The 23,522-nt window shown below is 39.1% G+C and overlaps 1 protein-coding gene across 2 annotated transcripts in view; it reads left to right on the top strand.

Annotated features, from left to right (window-relative positions):
* SERPINI1 (serpin family I member 1) overlaps positions 1-21,100 on the top strand; it is an 80,745-nt gene extending 59,645 nt beyond the window's left edge. For both annotated transcript variants that reach the window (XM_081085919.1, XM_081085920.1), the window contains exons 6-9: positions 4,815-4,912; positions 18,704-18,790; positions 20,425-20,514; positions 20,772-21,100. In XM_081085919.1, coding sequence (XP_080942045.1) covers positions 4,815-4,912; positions 18,704-18,790; positions 20,425-20,514; positions 20,772-20,848 — 352 coding nt within the window. In that variant the 3' untranslated portion in view covers positions 20,849-21,100. The remainder of the gene's footprint in view (positions 1-4,814; positions 4,913-18,703; positions 18,791-20,424; positions 20,515-20,771) is intronic.
* The last annotated feature ends 2,422 nt before the right edge of the window (positions 21,101-23,522 follow it).

Consider the following 23,522-nt stretch of genomic DNA (forward strand, 5'->3'; position numbering starts at 1 on the left):
TATCCATTTCTGTAGGAATTCTGTGAACTCTCCCTCTGCATGGCTAATGCATACAGAGGGAGGCTAATTGAGAGGAAAGATAAATTTAATTTCCCTTTTCAAGGGATTGGCTATTTTCAAATACTAATGTGTCAGTAATAATCAATGGGAAACTATCCACCCCCCTCCATTGTACAGCATTAGGATCCACAAAATGTTGAATAAAGGTAATGACTTCTGTGACCCAATTTTAGCAAAGGTAACATTGTCCTGATAGCTGTGTTCTAGGTTCACTCAAGTGTCTGTCTAAATGGTTTGTGTAATTTTATTCATATGGGAATTATTACCTAAAAATGCAACTTTGCATTTCTGTAATTTGACCAATTCTTGTTCTGCTTGACAGGTACTTTACTTTCTGTTATACTGCATTTTATAGAGAAAGCTGTAGAGTGCCTTTCTTAAGAGGTATAGGGTATTTCAGGGCATGGGGGAGGAGAGATGGGACAATGACTTTTGTCTTTGTGTTATCCCCCCCAACAATAAATCCTACAGGACTAAGATAATAAATTAAAAGTGTATTTTTATCCAAAATATAAGAAGTCTGTTTAGAAGAGGGTAAGATTGCTATACCTATGTGATATCGCCAAATCCAGTGGAATTCCATAAGGTTTGTGCACAGGAATACATCTCTAAGATTTAAATAATATTGTCAAATATGCTTCCAATTTACCCACAATAGCAAAAATAGTTTGGTGTATATATATATATATATATATATATATATATATATATATATATATAGAGAGAGAGAGAGAGAGAGAGAGAGAGAGAGAGAGAGAGAGAGAGAGATTAACTCTAAAAAGCGCTTTAGAATAATGCCTGGCACAGAGTAAGCATCATATAAGTACTATCTATTGTTGTTTAATTTTCAGTGCACATTTTTATATGCTTTTACTGATTTTAGAGAGAGGAAGGGAGAGGAGAAGAGAGAGAAAAGCATCATCATTGGTAGGCTGCCTCCTACACACCCTCCGATTAGGGATCTAGCCCGAAACCCAGGCATGTGCCCTGACCCAGAATCGACCTGTGACCTCCTGGTTCATAGGTCCATGCTCAACCAATGAGCCATGCTAGCTGGGCTCAATGTGCATTTTAAATACTAGTATTTATCTTATGTTAACCTATGGGTAGTTTTATATATGCTTTTCTCTAGGTACCAGTTCTAAAAACTGGTTCTAATGAACATTCCTCTCTTCATTACATGCTCTGGCTCTTCAGTATTTACTGATGCAGCTTAGGTATAAGAAGAATTTTCTAAAATCAAAATCCAGTAATACTTGGAAGGCAGAGGTCCCTGTCTGTAATGTCTTTCCACTCTGACTTTTGTAGTCTCAGATTTGTCATTTGTGACCAGAGAGAAATCAAAGAATATAAAGTGGTTCTTTGTTATGTAGCTGGGAACCATGCTGTTATTTTGAAATGATTGCCTACTAATAAAGCACTTCAGTTTCATGTTTATAAAAGAAAACCAATGCATAAGCCATCTCATTTTGTTCTTCAACCCAAATGCTTTTTATTAGGTTTTTCTACAAAGGGTTTGCTTAGTTTCTTAATTACTTACAAATTTTATTAAAGGTAATATATATTTGTTTTTTGTAACATTTGCTCCACATATCTACTCAGTCGCTGATGCTTCTGCCCTCCACATACTTCTTCAGCTTATTCAGACAAAAAGGTGCAGATATGCCATTACATTGTATGCCTTTATTAAAGCAGGCATGCCTTTGGTATTTTTTTAAAGCAGTGTTTGGCCTTTTATTTTTAAATTCAGTGGGTGAAATATAAAATCTTCCTGTAGTTGTTGTTGTTGTTGTTTTTAATAAACCATTGTTGTCATTATAGTGATTAGTCTTGAGGGAGCTTTGCAATCATGAAGACCTTAGTTCATACCCTCATTTGATGACCTGTTAGCTGTGTGACCAGGGCAAGTTGCTTAGCTTTTGGGGGCTCTTTTGTGGACTAGAGATAATACCTATATCATAGGGTTGTGTGAGATTGTCATGGAGATGATTAGAGGAAATACTGTACATAAAAGGATTCACATAGTGCCTGTGACATAGTAAGCATTCAGTATAAAAATGAATATTTATATTAATATTAGTCTATATTAAGGGGAAAGATATTATAAATGGATAATAGGTATTCTTCAATAGTTGATGAGGAAAAGAAGAGGATGAATGAATAAATGGAAATTGTTTACATCCTGTCTTCAACTTAGAACAACATTCTCATGATTTGAGTTCACTTCCACCTATGTGTTTTGTCCTATGCAGATACTACAAATATTAAAATGAAAAAAGACACTAGATTTGATTAATTTGCAGTGAAAGTAGCAGGGATTAATACGGCTACTTAATCAAGTTACTTCATCACCACTAAAATGCAAATATACACATCTTAACATTATAATAATGTGAATATTATACATAACTTCAGTATAATAAGAACTGTTAACAGTATTGCTATTTATCACATGCCTGCTACATGCCAACACCATTATAAGACCTTGAGAAACCTTATTTAATCCCATCAACAATACTATGAAGTGGGTATTATTATTATTATTATTATTATTATTATTGCCATTTTCTATATGCCAAAACTGAGGCATATGGAAACCAAGGAACTTGCCCATGTCAGTCCGGCTAAATTACCGTCCTCACCGAAACAGCCAGCCTCAGAAGTGTGAAAAACAGAAGTTGATTTTAAGAAGCAAAAAGAATTCCTTCCTGACATCTTCCTTTCCTTTCTAATTTAGAGAATCGTTACAAATATCATGCTACCTGGACCCCTATCCCAGTGTTGCCATTTATTTAGCTGCATGGCCTTGTCGGTTATTTCATCTTTCTGCCTTCAGTTTCTTCTTCTTTTAACTGGGGATATTAATAATAATACCTACTTCTGAGGGCTGCAGTGACACTTATATGACTGTTTTTTCTACTTTTGTAACATATAGTAAGCTGCATATAGTAAGTGATCAAAAAATAAATTAACGATCCTATATAATAAAAGCCTAGGTGGTGTCACGCCCTTGCGTGACACCCTCACATGACATCATCACAAGATGGCTGCCACAAGATGGCAGGCAGAGGAGGGCACTTGGGGGCGACCTGGCTGGCAGGCAGAAGCAGTTAGGAGCCAGCAGTCTCGGATTGTGAGAGGGATCCCAGATTGGAGAGGGTGCAGGCCAGGCTGAGGGGGACACACACCCCTGCATGAATTTCATGCACTGGGCCTCTAGTAATGATAATAATAAAGCACACACACAAAAACCTTAATCAAGTCATCAAATGTATTCTCCAAGATATTCCGTATTTACCTATTCATCCTCTTTTGTACTTTTACAATCAATATCAACCTTTTTGTAAAAAACAAAATAAAAGTGTTAAGTCCAAGTTAAAGTGTGGGGTATAGATAAAATTTAGTATGTTTGCTCTACATTTCCTTGTCTTTTGCTCTGATTTTTTCATAAACATAGACCTGCTAAAACTAATCACTCCTCTTGGTGTCTATCTCATTTATGGCAATCATTCTCTTATTACTTTTCTTAAAACCAGGCATCAGAAATGAAGCCACATTAAAAAAAAGGAAAAAAAAAGTGATGCTACGTTAATGTGACGTTTAATGACTATTGCAGACTTAGCTCTGTTAAGTACACAGTCGTTGCCTAAAATTTATGTTTTATTCATATTGATCAGGAGACACATTTAATTCTAACCTGTTGTTTTCACTTTTTATAGATATATTAAAACCCTTTGCTTTTAACAAATGCATTTGTTTGTTAATGCAGCCATGTTTGGTCCATATCTTTTACTAGTAAGATGGGTGATGCAACTCATTGGTTTGGGAGAGATTCTGTTTAGTAACAATCTGGCTTTCTGTGGGAACCATGTTTTAAATTAATGTTCTGTTTATGACCACTGTTCTTATTTTTAAGTTTTTAAATAATGTTGTATTTATTTTTACAAAAATGAGGCACATTTATGTATAATAATTCATATAGTATATTAATTATCATGTATATTGATTCATTGGAACAAAAAAGATCTATTATTCTTGATTTAAAAATCTCTGTATAATTATAAAAGTGCATAGTTTTTAAGATATAATATTTAACTCACTTTCATTGATAAACAATTTTTGTGGGATACTACCATGAGAACAGGCTTATGTCCCCGAGGTTAATATAACCGAGAACATATATATTTTTAAACGTGATAGTTTTTATGTTTCCTTTCTGTGAGTTACATGGAGTTGAAATGCTGGATGTATTCATTTTATAGAAACAATTGGCTCTTATTTAACCCTTTTTATTGGGTAGAAAGTTGACCAGGATACTAAGAAGAGAATGAAGCATCTTGGGGAAATGTATGATTAATCATTACCAACTTAAAAACAACAACACACAAATATACTTATAGGTCAAAGGACTTGAAAACTGTTCATGTACAAATTTTACATAGTACTATGATAATTATTCTTGATATCAAAACTCATTTATTCCACCATATATGATGGCTTTGTGTCCATGTTATGTATTTTCCTACTTAATTTAATACTCTTCTGTTATATTATTCCATTTGACACCCTCTCTTTTTATAAGCACAATGAAATACTACTTGCAGTCAAAAGCCAGTTTTTGTATAATTTTACCTCATAAAACAGGCTTTAAATATCTACATATCTAACATTTTATTCTTGTCTCAGATAACAAGATACTGTAACGAAATACTTTAAAAATGCGGTAACTAATTTTCCCCCCTTGTGCTCTCCAGGTTCACAGTGGAACAGGAGATTGATTTAAAAGATGTCTTGAAGGCTCTTGGAATAACTGAAGTTTTCACCAAAAATGCAAATTTGACAGCCTTGTCTGGTAGGAAACAAACACTAATTTTAAAAAAAATGTTATTTTGCCCTGGCCCTTATGGCTCTGTTGGTTGGAGCATCATCCCATACACTGGAAGGTGGTAGATTCAATTCCAGTCTGGGCACATACCCAGGTTGTGAGTTCAGTCCCCAGTCTGGGTGTGTATGGGAGCCAACCGATCAATGTTTCTCTCTCACCTTTCTCTCTCTCTCTCTCTCTCTCTCTCTCTCTCTCTCTCTCTCTCATGTTATTTCATAAAAAGTTTTTAAAGTGATATTGAATTATCTATTTATTATAGATTTCTGAGGTAAAATATAGTTGTTTACCAGATAAATATAATAACTATGTTTAACTTCTACAAGCAAAATTATAAATATAGTCAAAACATTAAGTTTATATTATCCTGGTCCATGTTTTATCTTTGAAAATAGACTATAGTCTCCAGAAGACCTGTCTTAATTTTGAACTTCCCATATCATCAGATACAATGCCTTGTAGAGTACATAATAAATAAATGTATTGATCAAATATCTCAATATGTCCGGTAATAATAAATCATAGAGGAAAGGAAGAAGGAAGAGAGGATAAATGAGTTTCTGCTATGAGAACTAAATACTTCTAAAACAGTACTCAGTAAGATGAGGTAAATATTATTCTAAGTCTTCAATAAAAAAACATAGATTTTGAAGAAGTAGCTTTAAAACATACCCAGCATATTGGATATTGAGTAATTTATTTTAAATATTTCAAGAAAATAAAATTCACTTGAATAATTTATTAAGTTGCCCTAATTTGTTCATTGTAAAATATCATACTATATTTCTAACATTAAAGTACTTAGAACCTACAAAATCTTTTTGGAAATACCTTTAAGTAAGTAGCCAACCCCAAGATATTTATCTACACTAATAAAAGACAAAGATGCTAATTGACTGTACCTTTGCTATGCCCTAAGCCACGCCCACCAGCCAATCAGAGCGACTATATGCAAATGAACCCAACTAAGATGGCGGCCGGCAGCCACGGAGCTGGAGCAAGCAGGAGGCTGGGTTGCCCCAGCGATGGAGGAAGCCAAGATTCTGCCAGCCCTGAGCCGGCTGTAGCCTCCACTAAAGGCAACAAAGTTTCAATTATAGAAGATAAACAAATCCCAGATACCTGCTTCCAGCCAGCCTCCACTGGGAACTTGGGTGGCTGGGGGTTGTGGCCAGCCTGCAAACAGCCATCAGCCCCTCACCCAGGCTGGCCACACACTCATGGGGTGAGGGTCCCTGCTGGGGGGCTTAGCCAGCCTGCAAACAGCCATCAGTATCTCACCCAGGCTGGCCAGGCACTCCTATATAATAGAAGGGTAATATGCAAATTGACCCTAACAGCAGAATGACTGGGAATGACTGGTCACTATGACACACACTGACCACCAGGGGGCAGATGCTCAATGCAGGAGCTTCCTCCTGGTGGTCAGTGCGCTCCCACAGGGGAAGCTCTGCTCAGCCACAAGCCAGGCTTATGGCTGCCAGTACAGCGGTGGTGGTGGGAGCCTCTCCCACCTCCTCAGCAGCGCTAAAGATGTCCAACTGCAGCCTAGGCCTGCTCCCTGCTGGCAAGTGGACATCCCCTGAGGGCTCCCGGGCTGCCAGAGGGATGTCTGACTGCCAGCTTAGGCCTGATCCCCCAGGGAGTGGGCCTAAGCCAGCAGGTGGTCATCCCCTGAGGGGTCCCAGACTGCGAGAGGGCACAGGCCGGGCTGAGGGACCCCCCTCCCCCCCGAGTGCACAAATTTTTGTGCACTGGGCCTCTAGTCATAGAATAAAGCTAACTGTGAGTTTGAGACTCAACTTATACAATGATTATTTTCTATCATTTCTATAAAATACAGAAAATAAAAACAATCTGTTTTTTTATGAGATAAAGTCAAATATATAGCAAGATAAAAGAAATTCACCATGTAAGGCCTCTTTATATGCAATTTTTTGAATCAAATTCTCTATCTAGAGAGAACTGGGGTGATAGAAGATTTTCTTAACAGTTCATGAGTTGCAGGAGAGAATTTAGTTTTCTTTTCCTGAAGTAGCAACCTATAAACAATCAAGCTGGCCAAATAATAGCTTCTAAACCTGGAGTGTGAGAACCCATGGACTGAATTCAGGGAAGTAGAGGTCTTCATCCCTGAAATTACATTTAGTGTGCTTTCCCATTGATGAGAGAGAGAGAGAGAGAGAGAGAGAGAGAGAGAGAGAGAGAGAGAGAGAACACCAGGGAGGAGATAGCACATTCATTGCTTTCAATAAATTCTCAAGGAGTCTACAATCAAAAAAGCCTTGCCCTTCCAGATTTAGGACTGAGCAGACTGTTTTCTAAGCAGCACTGAACTTCCAGGAGTGAGATGATATTGATGTGTCCGATACCACATCTTCTACCCCTTATTTAGAGAGCTTACGTTGCAAAACACTACTAAGCTTCTCTAAATGTCTGCTATGTGCACACAAAGGAAGTGAATTTCCCTTGAGTAAAGGTTTTCATGACTCGCATTCAGCGACTGAGGCTCGGAACTCTTCAGTGAGATTGTCAAGAAGGTGGTACTGGTGGAGATGCTAAAGGTAAAGGGTGCCTTTCAACTTGAGTCAGAAATACTTTCATGGCTCAAGCATAGTATAATCTAAAGGTCTGTGCTCACTTTCTTTTTTTCTTTTTTTTAAAATATATTTTATTGATTTTTTACAGAGAGGAAGGGAGAGGGTTAGAGAGTTAGAAACGTCGATGAGAGAGAAACATCGATTCAGCTGCCTACTGCACGCCCCCCACTGGGGATGTGCCTGCAATCAAGGTACATGCCCTTGACCGGAATTGAACCTAGGACCCTTCAGTCTGCAGGCCAACGCTCTATCCACTGAGCCAAGCCAGTTAGGGCATATGCTCACTTTCTTAAGAACTGAGAGAATCTGTCTACCATACAGGCCAAATTCCAACTGGATAATTGCATTCTGCTTTCTGAACATGGCTCTATTTTCAGTTTGATTAGAGATTCACTCTCACTGTCCCACCCAAACATCTAGGCCGTTATTTCACACATATGGAATACTAGTATCTGCTGCTTTTCAGTCCCAAGGGGGTAGCACTGCAATGGCAAGTCAATTATTGTGGTCAGTGTAGCCTAAAATTTTTGGCACATCTGGAAGGTTTATAAGGTAATGTTTAATTGCCTTTGCTGTGTACAGAGACACTAGAGCATAGATATACATTATGAATGCAGCTGTTGGGGGATTGGAAAAAGCAGTAGGATCTTTCAGAGTTCATATTGTATCGGATATATGTGAAGTCGCTGGTTGTTTGATTAAACCTCCATCAGAATTGACTCTTTCTCAGCACCCTGCTCACTGCTGCATTTCCCATTCCTGGCCGACACAGCCTTGGCCCAGTAGATGTTTGCTAAAGGAGCAAATGAGGGAGGGAAGGAGAGAAGAGCTTTCCTTGGGGCTACCTTACACATTTCATTTCTTGGGACATATACTCCTAAAACTTCAGTAAGAAATCCAGAATTGGGCAGCCCCAAACACTACCCCGTTCATGTCCTCAGGATAATTTGATGAAAGCCCTAAAGCCTGTATCTCAAGCTTTCAGTGGGAACTCTAATTCTTAAATTCCTAGTTTTGCCAGAGTCTTAGTAGCCTCAGCATGCCAACCACCCCAACCAATCTCTCTCTCTCTCTCTCTCTCTCTCTCTCTCTCTCTCTCTCTCTCTCTCTCTCATATATATTAACATATAAATCATTCATTCATTCAAAAACTGTCTACTGACACAACCATAAGGCTTGCCTCTAAGCTTCCTCTAAATTCAGTACCGTTTGATCCCTGCATCATTTATTTGGGCACCGTATGCTCTACCTTACATGGTTAGTATTCTTGTCACCGGTTGAATTTTTTGCCTCCTAATAATGATTAAAATGTCTATGACACATAGTAACCCCCACAAGTACCCAGGAAACTTATTAGCATATTATTACTTTATACTTTAACTAGAGGCCTGGTGCACAACATTCCTGCACTGGGGATAAGGAGCTCAGCCTGGCCTGTGCCCTCTCGCAGTCCAGGATCCCCTTGGGGGATGTCCACCTGCCGGCTTAGGCCCGCTCCACGGGAAGCAGGCCTAACTTGGCAGGCGGACATCCCCCGAGGGGTCCTTAGTGCTGCGTGGAGATAAGAGAGGCTCCTTTGCTCCTTAGCCAAGGCAGTGCTAAGAAGCAGCGAGCCCGGCTTCTGGCTGAGCAGCACTCCCCCTGTGGGAGCGCACTGACCACCAGGGGGCAGCTCCTGCATTGAGCGTCTTCCCCCTGGTGGTCAGTGTGTGTCATAGCGACCAGTCATTCCACCATTCAATTGATTTGCATATTAACCTTTTATTATAGAGGATGAGAATTAAATGGTGCTTAAGATATACAACGTTAATTATATTCAACACTATGTCTATTTCTTTCATTTAACAACTCTGTGAAGTGGATAGTGTGAGCAAAGTACTATGTCATAAAAATCAAGAAATGATCAAGATATTATACCTTCACTAAAAAAGCATACAGTCTTATGTGGGAGAGAATATAAACTGTTGGATTTAATAAAACACAGGGTGATGGAAATCTTTTATTGGTGCAGTGGTCCTCAGCCAGGACAGTTGGCCCTCCAGGGCATATTTGCCAACTGCTGGAGACCTTTTTGGTTGTCAAAACCGGGGAGTGTTATGCTATCTTGGGTGCAGAGGCCAGGGATGCTTTCTATAAACCTGTGATATACACGGCACAGGACAGCCCCACAGCAAGATATTATCCAGCCCCAAATGTCAATTGTGATGAGTTGAGAAACCCTATACTAGAAAGAGCATTGCAGAAGCAGAGAGGGGAAAACATTGAAGAGCAGAATGGTAGCGTATTGGATCCAAAGAGGGAAGAAGAGAATATAGGTATGTGTTTAAGCTTTTCAATGCACAGAACATTTCTGAACAACGTCTTAGAAAGTAATAGCAGTAGTTGCCTCTTGAATACCGGACAGAGGTTGTTAGATATTTTAAGTGTGGAGGTTCTGTTTCACATATTGTGTACTGTTTGTTTGGAATTTTACCCCGTGTATGTATTATTTCTTCAATTAAGATTCTTAGTTAAAAGCTAGGAAACACTTGAAAAATAACATGATTAATAGGTTTTGTAAATTTGAAAGCACCCAGAAAACAACTAGGCACAATTGTTACGCTGCTACATTCTGAAATCATGTGATAAAATATTTATCTTCAGAAGTAGCAAATGTGATTTAGTCATGGACCCAAACAACAGCAGCAGCAGTGGCAACTCTACTTCACGTTCTCCTGCTTCTCGAGAAAGGGTGACTTGAGAAGCCTTTGCTAAGACCTCTTGAATCCACTCCTTTATTTTCTATTTCATGGCATCTGCCTTCATTTCAGACTCCCATTACTGCTGTCTTAGACTATTTCAATAGCCTCCTAAATGGTTTCCAATCTCTCTTCCATTTAATCTGTCTTATCTACCACTTATCTACTACTGCCAAGATTAATCGCCTTAAAACTCACTCTCAGCTCATTCCAGTTCCTGTTCACAGCCTCCCTTCAGCCTGCTGTGCACCGTCCACTGCTCAGCGGGGCATTCAGACCTCAGCTCCCTCCAGCCTTAGCTGTCTGATTCCTTATGCGTGGCTTGTGCTACAGCCAAACTGAACACTCGCTCTGCCCCTCACATCCCCCCAGCTCCCCATTTTGATGAAATCTCTCCCAACAGAAATACCTCTATACGCATCCCCAACTTTATCAAGCCACCATGAGTAGAACAACCAGAACTAATCGCTCCTTCAATTTTAAAATGTTCTGTCCTTGTATTTATGCCACATATCACATCTGATCTCGTCATTATTTATGCATCTCATATCCCCTGACTAGAATTTAAAACTCCCAAAGATTGATCCTTGTAGGTGCTTGGGCTGGGCTTGCTGCTTAGGACTTACTAAGTGAAGGCATAAGTAAGATGAGATGCTCTGTGTTATTGAGTTTGTTTGTTTTTTATCTCAAGTTGATGTCCATTGTTTTTGACGCCAATTTCATTAACATAAAGCACAGTAAAGACTCATACAATAAACATGGAATCTAGAGAGTTGCCAAGAATCATTTTCTTCTCAGGCTCGATTTCAAATGCTCATCTAGTTGCAGTGAGGATCCTGTTATAGAGTAGGGCTGTTTTGTAATGGAAGTGAGTAACTGTCAGTATTTGGGTTAATAGATAATCCTCTTGGAAGGTGTAAGGAAGGAAAAAGTGAGTACTAAATCTTTCAGCATAAAGTACAAGTGTTAATAAAGGAGCCAATAAAATACAGGAGTTAAGAAGACACAGAAAAAAGCCGTATTCAGGTCAGACTCCAGTGCTTAGATTTATGCTGGACTGACTCTTCCCTCCTGCCCTGGTTTGTTCTCTTTCTCCTTGGGCTGTATTTCTCCTCTGGTGCCATCATTCCATGTCCGCTCCTACTTTCTTGCCCAGATTCTTGCAGCAGTTATCACACTTGATCTTTCTGCCCCTGCCTCTTTTGCTCATCTGATTCACCTTTCACAGCTGCTGCTGCAGGTATCTTCTAAAACCAAAGCAGACATATTCCATCACTTCTGGACAAAGCCCATCTCTCTAGCATCATGGCACAAACTCAAGATCAGGCGCATCCCTGCCACTCCCCACCTCCTCATAAGCCAGGCTCCAACTGGGCCTGTAGGTCATCCCCACTACGTATCTCACTTTGCAAGTGCAATCCTCTGCTTGGAATGCTCTTGTCCCCTTCTCTGACATTCACTCATCTGCTGTTCTTCAAGAACCAGCCCAAATGTCAACGCCTGGCAGAAGCATCCACTGATATCTCCATCCCTGTCTAGATGATTGATGTTCCCTCATCTGGACTCTCAGAATGCAAAGTTTTTCTTAGATTGTTTGTTAGATGCCTGTCTCTGTCTCTGGCCTCGGAGCTCCTCAGGAGCAGGGGCTATGTCATAGACTCTTCCTATCTTCAGAACCCAGCACGGAGTAGGGCCCAGCATAGATGCAGGATGGGTGTGTGCTGTGAGGGGATGGTGCTCACCTGGCTGGCTCTGGGGTGGGGGCTTCTCTCAAACTTCCAGCCCTGCTCACTCCCCACATCCCGCCACACAAGCCCTCTTTTGAGTCCTTGCACACCCCTGGCTCGTATGTGTCTCTGCACTGGAAACCCTACCTTCAGGTCTTCCCATGGCTGACTCCTTTGTATTCTTTAGGTCTCAGCTCAAATTGACCTTCTTGGACATGCCTTTCCTAATGCTCCATGTCAGGTAGCTCCTCTTCCCTGCGCTTGTCACTGGCCAACACATCACCTAATCTGATTTCTTAATTACACTTCCCACACCCTGAAATTGTGGTCATTTATTGATTTGCTTTTTAATTGCCCTTGTCATTGAATGTCTGTTTTCACCCATTAGGAAGGAACTTTTTACTTCACTGTGGTATAACCAGTGCATCAACAATGGCTGACACATAGGAAGTGCTTAGTACATGAATGAATGAATGAATGATTGAACGAATGAATAAATATTTGCTTTTCTATAATGAAATCCATCCAGTAAAACAAACACTATTCCTACCTTGAAGGAGCTCAAATTCTAGGAACCTTTCTAAAGTTCATGGGTGGGGCTAGAGCTAAAATTATCTTAGTAACTAAAATATTTGGCTTTTGGTCCTGTGATGGAATGCTCTTCATTCTGTTATTTTAAGCATGCCCTTGGTGACGCAGACATCTATTTAAACTGGCTGTGTTTAGGAACCGTGCCACAAAGGAAGTAGCGGCATCCACACGCATGATGGCCATCCTGCCAGCATTATGTTAATCACAGATACTGAGAGCCTCTTGGGGCCCTGCACAATACCTCTTACAAATAGGGTACTTGGTAAATATTTGCTTGGTGACTGAATGAATGCCTAAGTATTTTGCCCTGCTGTCTTTAGAAGAGCTTGAATTATTGTCCAGCTCTTCTCTGGGGAACCTAGGGTTTGCTGGCCCAGTTCCCATCTTATCCATGTGAAAAGCCTGGCTCCACACTGCCCGGAGGAAAATAGGACCAGCCATTTGGCAGCAATTCTGCTGTGGCCAGAAGGAGAAGACTGCTTGGGGCCGGTGTATGGATTTTTATTTTTTTTGGGTAGGTCTGTTTGTTTTTGATTTTTTATTTTCTTTTTTTAGAGAAGAGTTATCTTTTCTCAAACCCATAAGATGAGCTCATCAGTGTAAAATAGATCTCTTTAGTTCCCCTCACATTCTGGCTCATCAAATATCTGAGTGCTTTCCTTAGTGCCTGGGAGTGTGAAAGAAACTGTAGCTAGAAGATGAATAGACAAGGGCCAGGCCCTGGAGGAGTAACTGTAAGGCTTAGCGGGAAAGATGTCCCGATGGACACGATTACAGGACCATGAGCAAAACTGGAGGGCAAGCATGGGAAGCTGTTAACCCGCCTGTATCCCTGCGTGACCTAATCTCCTCCTAAAATTTGCTGACAGCAGACACATTCTTGCTTAAGCCATTTTCAGCCCTCATTTTATTTTAATGCGACTGCTTGAAGTTTGTCCCAAGAGAAACAAATTCATTTTCTCTTTTTTTCCTCTGTGTCTGTGATGTGATTTCTTATTTGTTCCATTTTCTCCTACTTAATATTTCCAACGGGTACTGTTTCTCTGAAGGTTAAGTGTCCCGAGGTCCCGTGTACATCGGCAGACCTTTGATGTCCATCACGCAGAAGTTAATCACCCCTGGGAGTCAGAACATTGGACTGGATCTTTCTTTTGCTGTCTTTGAAATGTATATGATGACACTGGTCTATTGGACGCCATTCCCCTTGCTCTTCTACTTGATTAGATTTTTAAGTGTGTGTGTGTGTGTGTGTGTGTGTGTGTGTGTGTGTGTGTGTGTGTGTGGTGTATGGTCTTTGTATTCTTTTCCTCTCTGCTGCTGCTCTCCATCAATTTTCCTAGAGCATCTACTTTGGATTAGGTGTCTTACCGGACAACAAAGGTTAAAGGAGCTTTTGGGGAAGCAAAGACACAAAGACAATAAGTGTGGCACCTCAGGTTATGGTAGTTTAAATAAACTGGAGCACAGTGTATGAAGTAAAGAATACTAAAGGAATGAAGCAGCGGTTACCTCATGGAGGACCTCCTATTGCATACTGAGCGGGGATGGGATATACTGAAGGCGAAGTGGGAGGCAGCACAAGCAGGAGAGGGGTTCAGCGGGTATTGGCATACATTGGTTGCATTTGATAAGGTCATACCAGGGGAAGCTCTGATGTGAAATCGAGAAAGTTAGAGCTGTTCATGACACATTGTGACATCCCTTGAAACTCATTTAAAAAAGTATTTCTATACCTTGCTGGGTTTAATTTTCTGATTAAAATACACGCACACGCACACTCTCTCTCTCTCTCTCTCTCTCTCTCACACACACACACACACACACACACACACACACAGCCTGGCCTGTGTGGCTCAGTGTTTGAGTCTTGACCCATGAACCAGGAGGTCATGGTCCAGGTGAGGGCACATACCCGGTTTGCAGGCTCGATCCCCAGTGTGGAGTGTGCAAGAAGCAGCCGATCAATGATTCTCTCTCATCATTGATGTTTCTATCTCTCTCTCCTTCTCCCTTCCTCTCTGAAATCAATAAAAATAAATTTAAAAAACAAAAAACCCCATATCTCCATGTTAATAGGCGAGTTTGGTTATTTATTTTTCCTTAGACTGCCCTTACTCAATTTTAATAGCAAGGTAAGACTATCTGTAGATGACTTAGATTACTTTTATTCTCTTTCTAGCACCTAAAATGTTGTTTTTAACAGAAATTTGTATCTGTTCCTTGAAGGTTTGGTTAAAATCACCCAGAAAACCATTTAGGCTTGTAGTTTTTAATTTTGAGGATGGGGAAGTTTTTGTCTACTGATTCAACTAGTACTTTAATGGTTACTGGATTATTCAGATCTACTGTTTTTTTTTTCCTTGGTTCAATCTTACAATTTATACATTACTATAAAAGTGTCCAGCTGATGGCAAACCTGTTCAAAATTATCTGCATACAAAAGCACAAAAGTGTTGGGGGGAAAATGGAAATATTACGTCTTATTTGTGGAGGTGGGTTCACAGATGTAAACATCTCTCAAAACTTGTCAAACTGTGTATTATAAATAGATACAATTTATAGTAAATAAAGTACACCTCATAAAGTTTATCTGTAGAAAATTATACATAGTATTTTTGTGATTCTTTAAAATTCTCATCTGTATCTTTAGATATGTTTGTTTTTCTGTGAATGCTCTCTTCTTCATGCATCTTATTAAAGACTAGAGGCCCGGTGCATAAAATCGTGCATGGGTGGGGTCCCTAGGCCTGGCAGGCAATCAGGGCTGATCAGGTTCCTCCCCTCCCCGCCTCCCCCCCCTCCTCCTTCCCTCACCGCCTGTGTTTGCCACCACCCACCCCCAGTTCCCCAGCCCAGCCCAATCAGGCGATTGCACCCACCCCTGGTTCCCCATCCCAGCCCGGGGACCGGCCCCGATTGGGAGGGACCGGGATGTTGGCCAGGAGGCCCCATTGGTGATCAGGGCCTGCCAGCTGGGGGCAGCTCCTGCATTGAGCGTCTTCCCCCTGGTGGTCAGTGCACATCATAGCGACTGGTCATTCTGGGTGAACAATGGTCATTCTGGTCGTTCCAGTCATTTCATCATAAGGGTCACTTAGGCTTTTATATATATAGATGCATTTCATTATCTTTTTATATAACACTCTCTTGCAAGAACCCTCAGCGTCCTTGTTTTCTTGATCTTTCTGTCACAGTACCTAGCAATGCCCCTTCCCTCACCAGCACTTTGTGTGGGTAACTGAGAGCATATCAGAGATTCGGTGACTAGAGAAGGTACACTTAGGACATAGGTCAGAGTTGAAGGGGCAATATTCCTTCTTTCAAGATGCCTCATACAGCTGGCAGATCAGGCTCAGGAGCTATTGGAGGCGGTTTCCTCTGGGCGAATTGATAGGGCTGACATACCACATGGTATTGTTGAGAGCTCCCCTCAGTATTTGAAGAGGACTTAGCTGGCAATGTGGGCACTCATTACCATTTAGGAACTGGGTTCTGTCACTTTTGCATTTAGAGCCATAATGTTGGCTCTTGGTGGATGACCTTCCCTTCACTGTCAGACTGATGAATATGGGCAGCAGAGTCTGAAAATAATACGGCATCAGTTAACTACTGATATAGTTTACTGTTTCTTTTTATTTGTTAAAAAAAAATGAGTCTTAGATTTGAGAGAGCTAATTATACCTGTTTAATGTAAAAAAAAAATATTGCTTTTTATTTTTCTTCCAGTCATCAAATGCATTCTAGAAGATAGCATAGTATTTGAGATGGACTAAGTCATAATTCAGTGCTTATATCTGAATCCTAAATATGATCTGAAGAAGTAATATCCCTGTTAAAAGTATGTTCAGAGATGTCACTCAGTTGTCTTGGGACTTATTCAAAATAAGCAGGTGCTGTGTAACAGATGTACCCAAAATGTTGCTGAACATCATTCCCTATCCATTTAAGACAATTGTGTTTTTGAAAAACTTGAAAATAAAATGTACGTTGTGGATAGGACTTGGTTACTTCTAAAATCTTACTAAACAGCCTAATGAGAAGTCAGTTGCGCTTTTACTGAATGGTGCTGGGCATCAGCAACAAAGCTATTTATCATAGGTTTGAATTAGACCTCCTGCAATTGGGAAAACGGGGTGGGGCACAAACTTGAGTAATTCTTTCTCTTGCTTCCTTGGGCTATGTTTTATTTTTGTATTTCAGGCACCATTTTGTTTTGTTTAATCTTGGGGGAGATTAGAATCCCAAGGTTGAAAGCTATTGTCTTGTATAGTTGCTAGGGCTGCCATAATGAAATACCACAGACTGAGTGGCTTGAACAATGGACATTTATGTTCTCACAGTTCTGGGGAGGAAGTGTGGGATCAAGGTGTCTTGAGGGTGGGTTTCTTCTGCATCCTCTTTCCTTGGCATGTAGATGGCTGCCTTCTCCCTATGGCTTCACATGTTGTCAAGCTTTTCCAGAGAAACAGAACCAGTAGGAAAAATATCTTTATTTCTCTCTCATGTATGTATGTATGCATGCATGCATGTATGTATGTATGATGTATGTATGTATCTACTACCTATCGAAAGAGAGTTAAAGAAAAAGAAGAAGGAGAAGGAGAAGAAGAGAGAGAGAGAGAGAGAGAGAGAGAGAGAGAGAGAGAGAGAGAGAGAGAGAGAGAGAAAGAGAGAGAGAGAGAGAGAGAGAGAGAGAAGAGAGTTATTTTAAGGAATTGGCTCCCACAGTGTGAAGACTTTGGGAATTCACAATATAAAGGATAAGCTGGCAGACTGGAGACCCAGAGGGAAGTTTCAGTTCGGGTCCAAAGGCAGTAGTCTGGCACATTTCCTTCCTGCTCAGAGGAGGTCCGTCTTTGGTCTAGTAAGGTCTTCAGCTGATTGGATGAGACCTACCCACATTATGAGGGTAGTTTGCTTTACTCGAAGTCCACCCATGTAAATGTTAATCTCATCTAGAAAACCTCTTCACAGAAATGCACAGAATATGTTTTTTGGCCAAATATCTGCAAAAATATCATGGCCCAGTCACGTTGACATGTAAAATTAACAATCATTCCCTCTGTACCTATCTATGTCCACATTTCCTCTTCTTAAGAGGACACAGTAGTATTTGTTTAACCTCATTTTAACTTGAGTCTATCTCTAAATATAGTTACATTCTGAAGTCTTGGGGATTAGAAATTCAACATATGAATTTTGAGAGAACACAATTCACCAGATTAACAGCCATTTATTTAAAAGTAAGGGTATATATGCCCTATCTGGTTTGGCTCAGTGGATAGAGCGTCGGCCTGCGGACTCAAGGGTCCCAGGTTTGATTCTGGTCAAGGGCATGTACCTTGGTTGCGGGCACATCCCCAGTAAGGAGTGTGCAGGAGGCAGCTGATCGATGTTTCTCTCTCATCAATGTTTCTAACTCTCTATCCCTCTCCCTTCCTCTCTTTAAAAAATCAATAAAATATATATTTTTTTAAAAAGTAAGTGTATATAGAAAGACAATTCAAAGTCAAAAGCAGTCCTCTTAATACTGAAAATGTTATTTCCTCTGACTTTAGGGTAATCCTCAGATAAACCAATGAACTGATAATGGAAAGTAACTTCTTTATGTATTCACATTTCTACAACTTAGAAATCGTTTTTATTGTTCTTTGCCAAATATATTTACGTTACCATAGTAATTAGAGATTAGATTTTTTTAATCTCTTATTTTGGTTATATCTGGATTTCTACCTATTTTCATTTGTGTTTTTAACTTTTAAGTTAGAATGCAACATGTAAGCTATTTTTATATTGAGCTATGAACTAATTTGAAGTTGCTATTAAAGCAGAGCCACTTTCCACTTCCTCTGGCTTACAGAAAATAAACAATGGGAAAATTACTGCAGGGAAAAGAGAATATAAAATGAGGACTAATCAGAATACACATCTTCGATGCTTCTCTCAAATCGTAAATGTAATCGTACAATGTTTCTATGTTTGATATAATTGTTTATATACAATCAGTATAATATGTCTCATACTTTTCAAATCTTTTTAACTAAAGAGTTAAATGCTTTTCTATCTCTGATACTGAAGAATGCTTCCATCCTCTCTTTTCTGCAGATAATAAGGAGATTTTCCTTTCCAAGGCAATTCACAAGTCCTTCATCGAGGTGAATGAAGAGGGCTCGGAGGCTGCCGCCACCTCAGGTGTCCAGTTCTTCTCTACAATCTTCTCACCATTTTTAGATTTGTATTTTTGAAGCAGTCATGGGTAGGGGGCAGGGGTCATTTTTAGAGCCAAGCCAAAAAAATGACTGCCCTGGCTCGGCTCTCACTTAGAAGTCTAGCTAATGCTGAAGCAGGTAGAATTTTCTAAGTAAGCTACGAAGCGTGTACTCACTCCTGGGCCCCATGTGTGGTGGTAGTTCCCATGTCCCATTTTCTCTCTAATAAATAAGCGCAGGGCGTTGTCAGCTCCGTAGGATAGATTTTCCTGCTGTGCTTCCTGTTTCACTATCTTAAAATTTTCCCTGCTGCCCATTTAAACATTTTTCTTCTTACCTAATTACTTGTGGAAGTTAGTTTATAATTTTGTCAGTGAGAAGTTTTGATTTTAGCTCAGCCAGTGTTGCTCAGTGGTTGAGCATCCACCTATGAACTAGGAGGTCATGGTTCACCTCGAGGTCAGGGTTCAACTCCCAGTCAGGGCACATGTCCTGGTTATCAGCTCGATCCCTAGTAGGGGGCATACAGGAGCAGGCGATGAATGTTTCTGTCTCATTGATGTTTCTTTCTCTCTTCCTCTCCTTCCTCTCTCTGAAATAGATAAAAATATATATTTTTAAAAAGCTTTTATTTTAAAAGCACATACATAAACGAGAGTATCTGATAGAATGTAATAAATAATTTTAACTAAATAATAATACCAATGAAACAATAATTTTAAATAAACAATCAAGGAATTTGACATAAACCATGCATACAAAGCAAAAATGGCAAAGATCCTTGATCATTTCGATTATTCTGACTTCCCTAGTTAAATGAGAATTGCCTTTTTTTTTTCTCCTTTTATTTGGTTGGCTTTGTTTCCAAATGTAATATCATATTTGCATACATTATGTCTACCTTTGCATAAATTTGTCCATTTGAAGGATAGCACGAGTTGAAACAACATTTTCAGAAGGAAATAGAAACACAGTAGTCTCAGGCATCAAGAAAGCTTAACACTCACATAATTTAACAGTGACCTTTTCTGACAATTGCATCACCCAGCAGCAAGTATAAAACGCTCATTTATCATAAGGATCTCAGAGACGTTCAGTTTCCCAGCTGTAGGAAACACATTGAGTCTCTCACTGCTGCATTTTCCCTTTAATCACTGCCATTCTGGCCACTTACTAGAAGCCTGGGGATTTGCTATGTAAAAAGACCCATTTCAGACTAAAGAAATGATAATTTGAGAATATTAAAAAAAAAAACCTCTTAGTTTTTTTTAGTTTTTTTCTTCTCTCTTCCTTTATCTGAAAGATCATTTTAGTAAAAACAAGTATTTATCTAAGACTGGGACTAAAAGTTTTGTAAGGGGCAGAATAAATTGTCCTGTTATTTTTTGGTGGGGTAGAGATAGGAGACTATGTGATGTATGTGTGTGTGTGTGTGTGGGGGGGGGGATGTTCGAAGTCAAGTAGAAATGTTAGCACCTTCATAATTTTTCTCTTTAAGTCTTTAAAGTCATGTTTCCCGTAAACCATTGCCTTTGCATTAAATATAGATGGTTTGGAGAAATTACTCATTAGTCCCTGCACATCACAGACATGTAATTACCTTCTCTCTGCACTTAGGAATGATTGCCATTAGTAGGATGGCTGTGCTGTATCCTCAAGTGATTGTGGACCATCCATTTTTCTTTCTTATCAGGAACAGGAAAACAGGTAAGTCTGTTATGAGAACAGGACTTTTTTAATAGGCTAAAGAGAATAATTTCGTAAAATTGAGAACATTTCCCCACATTGTTTATTGGATAATTTCTAATGTCTAGGTGATATTTGAAAAAATGAAAATAACATATTTTCATTTTTAGAATACTGCTTGTTGTAAGAAAGAAGACAAATAAATATCCCCTTTTTAAACATAGATATCTTTTTTTTGTTGTTTATCCCCTCTTTTTTTTACTGCCAACCCAATGCAGGAACAATCCTGTTCATGGGACGAGTCATGCATCCTGAAATAATGAACACAAATGGACATGATTTCGAGGAACTTTAAATCATTTCGTTTAAATAACAAGAAAAATAGTAACTAAGCACATTATGTTTGCAACTGGCATATGTTTAAGGTTTGTGTTCTACAGTATAGCTTAAGATAATATTTAGAATTAACTCCAGATAAAAATAATGTATGTAAATTATAAGCCAACTTGTCAAGGAATGTTATCAGTATTATTGAGGTAACCGTCTTGTCATGTCATTGTGTTTGTTGTGCTGGTGTTTAAAATAAAAGTACATAGTGAACACGTGAGCAGGTCTGCTTTTTTTATTTCAGAAGTTCTATAAAAATACCTCTGGATGAAATTTGGAAACAGTGAGTTTTCCAAATTTAAGACAAGGACATCTTACATCGTTTATCAGCAGGCAGACTCAAGGCACCAAAGTAAATGAGCACTGTACACAGATATATATAGTATATATAACAAGCAGCAACAAGTGAAATGGGGACGGGTGCTTCACAAAAATTCTGGTCGTTTCTTCTCTGAAGACGGTATATAGTGTGATATAGAAGAATGCAAACTGAACATCTTCTGTGTGGCTACACGACAAAGCTTGTTAGAAAAAAATAGGGCTATGCAAACCCAGCACTTACAGCTATGGTTTATTGGCCGTATCTTTAAAAACCCATGTGGCTTCAGCAGCCTGGCATCAATTATAAGGTTGGTGTATCACCATGTGTTGCTGCTGCAAGTGAAATCCGAACTACAACCAAGTTCTCAAAAGTCTCAAAGTAAACCATGCAAGCAAATTAATAATAAAAATATGCTCTAAGGTATGTATGTAACCAGAAAATGAACTAGAAAAAAAGTGTGCTGGTACAGATTCCAGAAATCAACAGGGTTTGGGCTGAATACACCCCCCACCCCCTCCGGCCACTCAGGGGTGTTCTTGTTTATTCTAAGAGGTTTGGGGGTTTTTTAACTTGAATGTCTGTAATTGGGGTATCACATTTTTTATTTTCCATTGGTTACCTGATGGCTCCTGGTGCATTTGTTTGAGGCCTCTGGAGAGTTATAAGTACTTTACAGAATATATTGATCTTATTTCTAGAACAAGAAGTAGTTGATTCCAGTGGCGGCAGGTCTCTAGTAAATTGCTTTGCTATCCATTGGCTGAAATAATGGTATTCCTTTTGGAGGTTGGGTTGAAAAAAAAGAAAAAATGATCTCATCATGTTCTAGGAATGGAACTACGCACACTTAATACCAAATTTTTTATTCTGTGATTCACAGTTTCAGAAAGAATTCAAAACATTAAAAAATTTGACCGAAACAGCTTGGATGTGATTTTCTTCTTTTAGGTATTTTGCTATGATTTGGAGCTGTTAACTAGAATTGACATTATCATTAACTTTAAATCAGTTCAGGAGAGTCGTGGTTTGGGGAAATCAGGCTTGACTGCAGACTTATTGAATTTTAAACTCTGAGGAAAAACTTGAAAATCTGTATTTTTAACAAGTGCCATTGGTGATTTTGTTACACACTAAATCTTGACTTCTGCTAAGTAAAGAACACGTGTGGAATACTTTATACTGCTTGTTTAGATAGAGTTAACTTACAGAAAATTAGGTCAATTAATGAAGTGCCATAAATTAGTGCTTCTCAGACTTTCTGCGCATTAGCATTACCTGGGGATCATAAAGCAGATTCTCATGTAGTAGGTCTGGGGGGTGGGGAGGACCAAGAACCTGCATTTCTAACAAGCTGTGGCGTGATGCCATTGCTGTTGGTCCATGGACTCCAGTTGGTAATATAAGGTTTACATGTTGGATATTTTTATGCATGGAAACAGAAAAAGGTATAATTTTCATACAACTTGGAGCTAATGGGGGGATGGAGCAGTAGTCTACATTAAAAAATGCAGTGAACTTATACAAAGTGAGAAAAATGGTTTTACTCTAAAGCTTTTCCCCTGTTAGTATGGAAAAGTGCAGACTTCTTCTGCATATTACAATACTTGAAATATACTCTTTAAAAATATGGAGACATTTATAGGCAAAGCCCACAAAAGAATTTATGAATACCCAAGGACACAGTGCTTAACACTGAATCATTTCCAGCTTATATTCTCAGAAAACTTATAGTTTATTCATAAAGCTGAGGTTATTGTAGAACAGTGCTCTTGTTTTCATTTATAATGTACACAGATCAGGCTAACTGATGTTGATTCAGGATTGTTATTCTGGGTTTGTGATATTCCTCATTACTGAGTCTCTACTTGTTAAACATTACATATTTGCTATATCTGTGTGTCTATTAGTCAACTAAATGAATTACCTATAAGGAAGAGTCAACATCATTAGACAAGCATAAAGCCCAAAATACAATTTTTTTAGTTAATATAAGATTAAGCTCTAGCATTCAGAATGTTTACCTTAAAATATTTCAATACAATTCAGATGTCCTGTAAATAAAATCCTGATATTAGCATTTTAATGGAGTGGCTAAAAGTACTTGATAGTACCAAGTTTTCCCTGCCGTTTGACATTGTTTATATATTTTTTCTATTGAAAAAGTAATATTTTATGGTTCAGTTTCATTTATTTTAAAATGTATACATTGCTACACACACACACACACACACACACACAGTGTGCACAGCTTATGAAAACTTCTTTCTCTTTGAACATGTTGTTTGGGAAGACATCAACAACGATTATGCATCTTTTGTTT

The sequence above is a fragment of the Myotis nattereri genome, assembly GCF_964212035.1.
Source record: "Myotis nattereri genome assembly, chromosome: 3".
NCBI classification, from domain to species: domain Eukaryota; kingdom Metazoa; phylum Chordata; class Mammalia; order Chiroptera; family Vespertilionidae; genus Myotis; species Myotis nattereri.